The sequence below is a fragment of the Gobio gobio genome (assembly GCF_949357685.1).
Source record: "Gobio gobio genome assembly, chromosome: 23".
Classification (NCBI taxonomy): Eukaryota; Metazoa; Chordata; class Actinopteri; order Cypriniformes; family Gobionidae; genus Gobio; species Gobio gobio.
This window is the reverse complement of record NC_137119.1, coordinates 44,070,752-44,080,740: the sequence shown is the minus strand read 5'-3', so window position 1 is coordinate 44,080,740 and position 9,989 is coordinate 44,070,752. Positions and strand designations below refer to the sequence as shown.

At 40.3% G+C, this 9,989-nt stretch overlaps 1 protein-coding gene across 2 annotated transcripts; it reads right to left on the bottom strand.

Moving 5' to 3' along the window:
* Positions 1-225: 225 nt before the first annotated feature.
* On the bottom strand, positions 226-6,894 carry twsg1b (twisted gastrulation BMP signaling modulator 1b). Of its 2 annotated transcripts, none has more exons than XM_079805856.1 (5): positions 6,747-6,894; positions 6,205-6,350; positions 5,498-5,597; positions 3,103-3,363; positions 226-1,720 (listed from the first exon to the last, which is right to left on the bottom strand). In XM_079805856.1, exons 2-5 carry the CDS (start codon positions 6,322-6,324, stop codon positions 1,539-1,541), a joined length of 663 nt encoding a protein of 220 aa, XP_079661982.1. In that variant the 5' UTR covers positions 6,325-6,350; positions 6,747-6,894; the 3' UTR covers positions 226-1,538. The 2 variants fall into 2 exon arrangements, with proteins under 2 accessions (XP_079661982.1, XP_079661983.1); XM_079805857.1 differs by having other exon boundaries at positions 227-1,720; positions 6,205-6,386; positions 6,747-6,890.
* Between the last annotated feature and the right edge of the window lie 3,095 nt (positions 6,895-9,989).

The following is a 9,989-nucleotide window of genomic DNA, read 5'->3' as shown; positions in this document are numbered from 1 at the left end:
AATAAATACATAAAAAGGGAAAAAAATAGAAACGCATAAACAACAAAAAATAAAGGAAACATGAAAGAAAAATTGTTTTAAAAAGGAAATTTAGAGATATATAAAACAGAGAAAATTTAAAAGACAAAGAAAATTTGAATAAATAATGCATAAATTAAGAAAAAGGACAAATACTGAAGAAATAAAAGAAGGAAAACTCAAATGAAGTGAGACAGGACTACAGTAAACCAGAGATGATGAAGATGTTTTATTGTAAATCCAGTGATTGGCTGAAGGACACAAGCGTCCGAACAGCTTCAGCCGGTCTTCAGAAAGACCTGCAGTGCGGTCAGCATAAAATCATCTGACCATCAGCATCTACTCAAGCACAGGAGCATCTACTCTCAGCAGCTTCCTCCGCTCGCCCACACAATAACATCATATATACACTACATCTACAGCGTGAAGCCTAAAGCGCAGGACAGAGTCAGACATCAGTGGAGGACGGGTCAGAATCAGACGGGTCAGTAGAGGACGGGTCAGTAACTGATGGGACGGGTCAGTAAAGGACGGGTCAGTAGAGGACGGGTCAGTAATTGATGGGACGGGTCAGTAAAGGACGGGTCAGTAACTGATGGGACGGGTCAGTAGAGGACGGGTCAGTAACTGATGGGACGGGTCAGTAAAGGACGGGACAGTAGAGGACGGGTCAGTAAAGGACGGGACAGTAGAGGACGGGTCAGTAAAGGACGGGTCAGTAAAGGACGGGTCAGTAACTGATGGGACGGGTCATTAAAGGACGGGTCAGTAATTGATGGGACGGGTCAGTAGAGGACGGGTCAGTAAAGGACGGGTCAGTAACTGATGGGACGGGTCAGTAGAGGACGGGTCAGTAACTGATGGGACGGGTCAGTAACTGATGGGACGGGTCAGTAACTGATGGGACGGGTCAGTAAAGGACGGGTCAGTAACTGATGGGACGGGTCAGTAAAGGACGGGTCATTAACTGATGGGACGGGTCAGTAAAGGACGGGTCAGTAGAGGACGGGTCAGTAACTGATGGGACGGGTCAGTAAAGGACGGGTCAGTAGAGGACGGGTCAGTAACTGATGGGACGGGTCAGTAGAGGACAGGTCAGTAACTGATGGGACGGGTCAGTAGAGGACGGGTCAGTAACTGATGGGACGGGTCAGTAGAGGACGGGTCAGTAACTGATGGGACGGGTCAGTAAAGGACGGGTCAGTAGAGGACGGGTCAGTAACTGATGGGACGGGTCAGTAAAGGACGGGTCAGTAACTGATGGGACGGGTCAGTAGAGGACGGGTCAGTAGAGGACGGGTCAGTAACTGATGGGACGGGTCAGTAGAGGACGGGTCAGTAACTGATGGGACGGGTCAGTAGAGGACGGGTCAGTAAAGGACGGGTCAGTAACTGATGGGACGGGTCAGTAGAGGACGGGTCAGTAGAGGACGGGTCAGTAACTGATGGGACGGGTCAGTAAAGGACGGGTCAGTAACTGATGGGACGGGTCAGTAGAGGACGGGTCAGTAGAGGACGGGTCAGTAAAGGCAGTTCATGCACTTGACGGCTCTGCTGCCGTAGTCGAGGCACTCGGGGCCGATGCACTGACAGCAGGCGTTGTGGAACCAGCGGTACTTAGAGCCGCCCATGGACTCACAATACTGCTTACACTGACGGATGGACACACAGTCATCAAAGTAGACCACCGTACACATCTTATCTGGAGACACACACACACACACACAGAGAGAGAGGTCAGTGAGTCACTGCTGCCATGACAACATCACACACACATCTGCCACAGAAACACAACACTCCACTAAATCTGAACTCAGACATGCAAAGTCAGAATTATGACATTAAAATTAAAAAAAATAATCTAAAATTATGACTGCAGCCATAATTATGACAAAAAAAATTTAAATTGACATGCAAAGTAAAAATTATGACAATTTTTTAATTATGACAAGTCGAAATTAACCTAAAAAGTCAAAATTATAACAAAAAAGGTGAAATTATGACAAAAAATATATTAAAATGATAAATGCAGTCATAATTATGACAAAAAAATGTTTTAATTATGACATGCAAAGTCAAATTAACATAGCAAGTCATAATTATAACATACATTTAAAATTATGACTGTCATACTTTTGATCTAAAACCCGTTAATATGTTACATACAAAAGTTAAAATTATGAAATGCAAATTCAAGATTGACACAAAGTTGTGTACAATTATGACCTAAAAAAGTCAATTATATCCATAATTATAATTATGACATACTAAGTCATATAAAAATTCTAAATTATGGCATGCAGTCATAATTATCACAATTTCTTTTTGAAATTATAACAAAGTTAAAATTATAACATTAAAAAAATCTAAATTATGACATGCAACGTAAAAATTAACATACCAAGTCATAATTATAACATGTCATACTTATGATCTAAAACCCGTTAAAATGATAACATACAAAAGGTAAAATTATGACATGCAAAGTCAAAATTGACATGTCATAATTATAGTATAAAAATCTAAATGATGACATGCAAATTAGAAATAGAAACAAAGTGGTGTACAATTATGACCTAAAAAAAGTCATAATTATATCAAAAGTTGAAATTATGAAAAACTAAAAAAATCTAAATTATGGCACGCAAAGTCATAATTAAATCACACAATTTTTTTAAATTATAAAGTTAAAATTAAAACATTAAAAAATTCTTAATTATGGCACGCAAAGTAAAGATCGACAAACCAAGTCGTAAGTATAATCATATAAAATCATAATCTAAAAAGTCAAAACGATAACTAAATTGAAATTGACATGCAAAGTCATAATTATGACAAATCTAAATGGATAATTTCGACTTCTAAAGCTATGAAAGCGAATTAAAAGTGTATAATGTATGATGTGTGAGATCTGTAAAGTCCAGAGTGAATGAATGCTGGTTTAATTGTGAAGTGATCTGGTGTTTCCGGACACCTGCTCGCCGCTGGACGTCTCATTACCGCCACAGCTCGGGGTCACAGGTCACATGGCAGCCAATGAAGCGGACGCTAACGGCGTTCCTGCGCAGTGAAGCGCGCGCTCACCTTGCGTGTCGTAGCTGGCGTGGATGCTGTTTCCCGGCAGAGAGACGTTGTGCTGTGTGTCCTCCAGCGTCTCCAGGAAGGACAGCAGGTTCTCGTGGTAGGACAGCTCTTCGGCCACAGGGAAGGACACCACCATCATGTTGATGGGCGCTTCGCCTTCGGTCAGCGCGCGGAAGAGCGACGGGATGGGCCGGTACAGCTCCTCCACCGTGCTCTTCGCCGTCGCCGGCGTGTCGCTGTAGTTCTTGGGGTTACACATGCCTGAGGGAGCACAACAACACACACTCCAGTAACACATCACACACACACCTTCAGCTCTCAGAACACTAACTAAATATCCACTTGATTTAGAAACTAGAAGTTATGGAGGTTTGTTTCCGCCACAGAATAAAAAAAACAATTCAAGAAGTCATTGCAACTTTTTTTCCCTACAATTATTTGTCTCACAAAAGAGAGGGAAAAAGTCAAAATTGCTATTTATGAATTCATAATTGCTACAGTTAAAGTCAGAATTATGAATTCATAATTTGCATATCACAATAGCGAGACAAAAAGTCGGAATTACGAGCAAGAAAATGGCGAGAAATAACGTTGGAATTGTAAAAAGTAATGTTGGAATAGCGTTGGAATCACAAGAAAAAAATAGAATAGCGAGAAAAAAAGAAGTTGGAATGGTGAGAAACGTCGGAATCACGAAAAATAATGTGGGAATGGCGAAAAACATTGCCGGAATCATGCAGAAGGGCAAGAAAAAGTCGGAATACGAGAAATAATGTCGCAATCATGAGGAATGGCGGAATGGCAAGAAATAATGTCGGATCCACTAGAAATGTCGGAATGGTGAGAAAGTCGGAATCACAAGAAATATTGGAATCACGAGGAATGGCGAAAAAAGGTTGAATGCGAGAAATAATGTCGGATCCACGAGAAATGCCGGAATGGTGAGAATGTTGGAATCACGAAAAATAATGTCTGAATCATGAGGAATGGCGAGAAATAATCTCAGATCCACAAGAAATGTCGGAATGGTGAGAAAGTCAGAATCACGAGGAATGGCGAGAAAGTTGGAATGCGAGAAATAATGTCAGAATCATGAGGAATGGTGGAATGGCAAGAAAAAGTCGGAATGGCGAGAAATAATGTCGGATCCACGAGAAATGTCGGAATCACGAGAAATAATGTTGGAATCATGAGGAATGGCGAGAAAGTCGGAATGCGAGAAATAATATCGGATCCACGAGAAATGTCGGAATGGTGAGAAAGTCGGAATCACAAGAAATAATGTCGGAATCATGAGGGATGGCGAGAAAAGGTTGAATGTGAGAAACAATGTCGGAATCATGAGGAACGGCGAGAAAAGGTTGAATGCGAGAAATAATGTCGGATCCACAAGAAATGCCGGAATGGCGAGAAAGTCGGAATGCGAGAAATAATGTCGGAATCATGAGGAATGGTGAGAAAAGGTTGAATGTGAGAAACAATGTCGGAATCATGAGGAAGGGCGAGAAAAGGTTGAATTCGAGAAATAATGTTGGATCCACAAGAAATGCCGGAATGGCGAGAAAGTCGGAATGCGAGAAATAATGTCGGAATCATGAGGAATGGTGAGAAAGTCAGAATCACGAGGAATGGCGAGAAAAAGTAGGAATGGCGAGAAATAATGTCGGATCCACAAGAAATAATGTTGGAATCATGAGGAATGGCGAGAAAGTCGGAATGCGAGAAATAATGTCGGATCCACGAGAAATGTCGGAATGGTGAGAAAGTCGGAATCACGAGAAATAATGTCGGAATCATGAGGAATGGCGAGAAAAGGTTGAATGCGAGAAATAATGTCGGATCCACAAGAAATGCCGGAATGGCGAGAAAGTCGGAATACGAGAAATAATGTCGGAATGGTGAGAAAGTCAGAATCACGAGGAATGGCGAGAAAAAGTCGGAATGCGAGAAATAATGTCAGAATCATGAGGAATGGTGGACCGGCAAGAAAAAGTCGGAATGGCGAGAAATAATGTCAGAATCATGAGGAATGGCGAGAAAGTCGGAATGCGAGAAATAATGTCGGAATCATGAGGAATGGCAAGAAAAAGTCGGAATGTCGAGAAATAATGTCGGAATCATGAGGAATGGTGGAATGGCAAGAAAAAGTCGGAATGTTGAGAAATAATGTCGGATCCACGAGAAATGTCGGAATGGTTAGAAAGTCGGAATCACGAGAAATAATGTCGGACTCATGAGAAATGGCGAGAAATGGCGGAATCACGAAAAATAAAGTCGGAATGGCGAGAATTTTTTTTCGTAATGGTGATAGTGTGTGAATGGTGATGCAGCAGATGAAGGTTGAGCTGCAGATATTCTATTCCTCTGATGATGATGATGATGATGATGGTCTTACCCACACAGTCGCAGCACTCCTCCCACAGAGTTCCCAAACACATCATACACTCCTTACAACACGAGCAGTTCCCATCGGACGGCCGGCACTGACACAACTCCTGACAACAACAACAACAACATCACGGTTACACACACACACACACACACCACATGACAAACATGTGAACGGAATGCATTTATACACAACACTAAACATAAAAACTGATCATAATAATACATGTATGACTCCTGAGGTTCAGTGTTCGCTGTTCAAACTAGATTTATAAAACATTAAATCACAAACATCAGCCTAGAAATGATCCTGAGCTTTGCCAAGAAATGTGTCTTTGGTGAGAATGGGGGAATCGAGTATATAAGCCCTATTTCTATAGATATAATCTCCAAATATGTGCAAAGGGCAATGTAAAGACACAGTTTAATAAATATGACCGAACGGACATATTGCATATGCAAATATATATTCCACATTAGTAGCTACTGTTGCACATTATGAATTATGAAGCTGAAAATGCATCTGAAAACTTCCATGCACATGATCACACACACGAGTCACTGACTCACTGACTCGCTGATTCACTGACTCACTGACTCGCTGATTCACTGACTCACTGACTCGCTGATTCACTGACTCGCTGTACTTCGGCTTCAGGAGCGTTTGTTTATGATCCATCAGAACCAACACAACACAGAACGTGAGACGCTTACCTGAATGAGACACTTGCTGACGTCACTGGCACACAGAGCTTTATTACAGGCCAAAGCGAGAGAAAGACTTGAAAGAAGAAGAAGAAACACTGATGATGATGAAGATGATGAAGGCTGCATCACGACCCGAAGCGAACCCAGCCGACCTGAATGAGCACACGAATGAATGAGAGAATGAGACACTGAGACACACACACACACACACACACACACACACACACACACACACACACACACACACACACACACACACAATAAACAAACAGCCCAAACATCAAAGACAAAAGCGGCTTCCGGCGGCCAGTGACGCGCCGGCAACATCAAAGGCTCGTGTGAAAGTAACAGAGCGAATGTGTCGAGCACGTGTTACAGTAACCGCGGGAGTTTCCTCATGCCTCGCGACACAAACACAGAATAAACGCGTGTGAATCTCTCTCTGATTCACTTCGTGCTCGAGCGAAACCCTCTAAAGGCTCGTTCAGAGTCTGAAGAAGTTTCTCTCAAACACAAACAGCCACAAACACACACAATCACAAACTCACCGCGAGACAATGGAGCTGCTCGTGTCTTCCAGGAGGTCTGAACACACACGGATCCGCTGCGGAGGATCTAAGACATGATCAGAACAGACCCGAACTGAACCGGACTGGACTAGACTGCTGCCGCTGTGAGTCTCTCTCTCACACACACACACATACAAAGACACACAGGCGCCTTAAAGACACACACCCCCTTCTGCTCGCTTATCTATAGAGGGTGTGTGTGTGTGTGTGTGTTATACGACCCCAAAACAATCACAGTGAAGACGCAAAAGACAGCAGAAAGGTGTTTCTGAAATCAAAAAGATCAACTTACGCATTAATGACAACAGAAATTAACAATTAGCCTTACACTTTAATAAATATGGTCATGTTATTGATTTACATACAGTCTGTGTATACATTTATAAATATTATACAGTACAAAGTTTGTAGTCAAAAGTTTGAAACATTTTAATCAATGAAAGATGTGAAAAATGTGAAATAATGACATTAAAAAGTGGAAATTATGTCATAAAAGTGGAAATTATTACATGAAAACGTAAAATTATGACTTAATTTCAAAATGATGGCATAAAAAGTCAACATGTTGCATATAAAGTCAATATTATGAAAAAAAGGTCAAAATTGTAAGGTAGAAATAAAGTCGCAACGTGAGAAATAATGTCAGAATGGCGAGATATAATGTCAATATGGAGATATATAATGTCGGAATGGTGATTAAATAATGTCGGAATGGCGAGAAATAAAGTCGGAATGTGAGAAATAATGTCAGAATGGTGAAAATTTATGTCGGAATGGTAAGAAATAATATCGGAATGATGTCGGAATGGTGAGAAATAATGTCGGAATGGTGAGAAATATGGTGAGATATAATGTCGGAATAGTGAGAAATAATGTCGGAATAGTGAGAAATAATGTCGGAATGTGAGAAATAATGTCGGAATGGTGAGAAATAATGTCGGAATGGTGAGAAATAATGTCGGAATGGTGAGATATAACGTCGGAATGATGTCAGAATGGTGAGAAATAATGTTGGAATGGTGAGAAATAATGTCGGAATGGTGAGAAATAATGTCGAAATGGTGAGAAAAAATGTTGGAATGGTGATAAATAATATCGGAATGATGTCGGAATGGTGAGAAATAATGTCGGAATGGTGAGAAAAAATGTTGGAATGGTGAGAAATAATATCGAAATAATGTCGGAACGGCGAGAAATAATGTCGGAATGGTGAGAAATAATATCGGAATGATGTCGGAATGGTGAGAAATGATGTCGGAATGGTGAGAAATAATGTCGGAATGGCGAGATATAATGTCGGAATGGTGAGAAATAATGTCGGAATGGTGAGAAAAAATGTTGGAATGGTGAGAAATAATATCGAAATAATGTCGGAATGGCGAGAAATAATGTCAGAATGGTGAGAAATAATATCAGAATGATGTTGGAATGGTGAGAAATGATGTCGGAATGGTGAGAAATAATGTCGGAATGGTGAGAAAAAATGTTGGAATGGTGAGAAATAATATCGGAATGATGTCAGAATGGTGAGAAATAATGTCGGAATGGTGAGAAATAATGTCGGAATGGTGAGAAAAAATGTTGGAATGGTGAGAAATAATATCGAAATAATGTCGGAATGGCGAGAAATAATGTCAGAATGGTGAGAAATAATATCAGAATGATGTCGGAATGGTGAGAAATGATGTCGGAATGGTGAGAAATAATGTCGGAATGGCGAGATATAATGTCTGAATGGTGAGAAATAATGTCGGAATGTGAGAAATAATGTCGGAATGGTGAGAAATAATGTCGGAATGGTGAGAAATAATGTCGAAATGTGAGAAATAATGTCGGAATGGTGAGAAATAATGTCGGAATGGTGAGAAATAATGTGGAAATGTGAGAAATAATGTCGAAATGTGAGAAATAATGTCGGAATGGTGAGAAATAATGTCGGAATGGTGAGATATAACATCGGAATGATGTCGGAATGGTGAGAAATGATGTCGGAATGGTGAGAAATAATGTCGGAATGGTGAGAAATAATGTCGGAATGGTGAGAAATAATGTCGGAATGGTGAGAAATAATGTCGGAATGGCGAGATATAATGTCGGAATGGTGAGAAATAATGTCGGAATGGTGAGAAAAAATGTCGGAATGGCGAGATATAATGTCGGAATGGTGAGAAATAATGTCGAAATGGTGAGAAAAAATGTTGGAATGGTGATAAATAATATCGGAATGATGTCGGAATGGTGAGAAATAATGTCGGAATGGTGAGAAAAAATGTCGGAATGGCGAGAAATAATGTTGGAATGGCGAGATATAATGTTGGAATGGTGAGAAATAATGTCGAAATGGTGAGAAAAAATGTTGGAATGGTGATAAATAATATCGGAATGATGTCGGAATGGTGAGAAATAATGTCGGAATGGTGAGAAATATGGTGAGATATAATGTCGGAATAGTGAGAAATAATGTCGGAATAGTGAGAAATAATGTCGGAATGTGAGAAATAATGTCGGAATGGTGAGAAATAATGTCGGAATGGTGAGAAATAATGTCGGAATGGTGAGATATAACGTCGGAATGATGTCAGAATGGTGAGAAATAATGTTGGAATGGTGAGAAATAATGTCGGAATGGTGAGAAATAATGTCGAAATGGTGAGAAAAAATGTTGGAATGGTGATAAATAATATCGGAATGATGTCGGAATGGTGAGAAATAATGTCGGAATGGTGAGAAAAAATGTTGGAATGGTGAGAAATAATATCGAAATAATGTCGGAACGGCGAGAAATAATGTCGGAATGGTGAGAAATAATATCGGAATGATGTCGGAATGGTGAGAAATGATGTCGGAATGGTGAGAAATAATGTCGGAATGGCGAGATATAATGTCGGAATGGTGAGAAATAATGTCGGAATGGTGAGAAAAAATGTTGGAATGGTGAGAAATAATATCGAAATAATGTCGGAATGGCGAGAAATAATGTCAGAATGGTGAGAAATAATATCAGAATGATGTTGGAATGGTGAGAAATGATGTCGGAATGGTGAGAAATAATGTCGGAATGGTGAGAAAAAATGTTGGAATGGTGAGAAATAATATCGGAATGATGTCAGAATGGTGAGAAATAATGTCGGAATGGTGAGAAATAATGTCGGAATGGTGAGAAAAAATGTTGGAATGGTGAGAAATAATATCGAAATAATGTCGGAATGGCGAGAAATAATG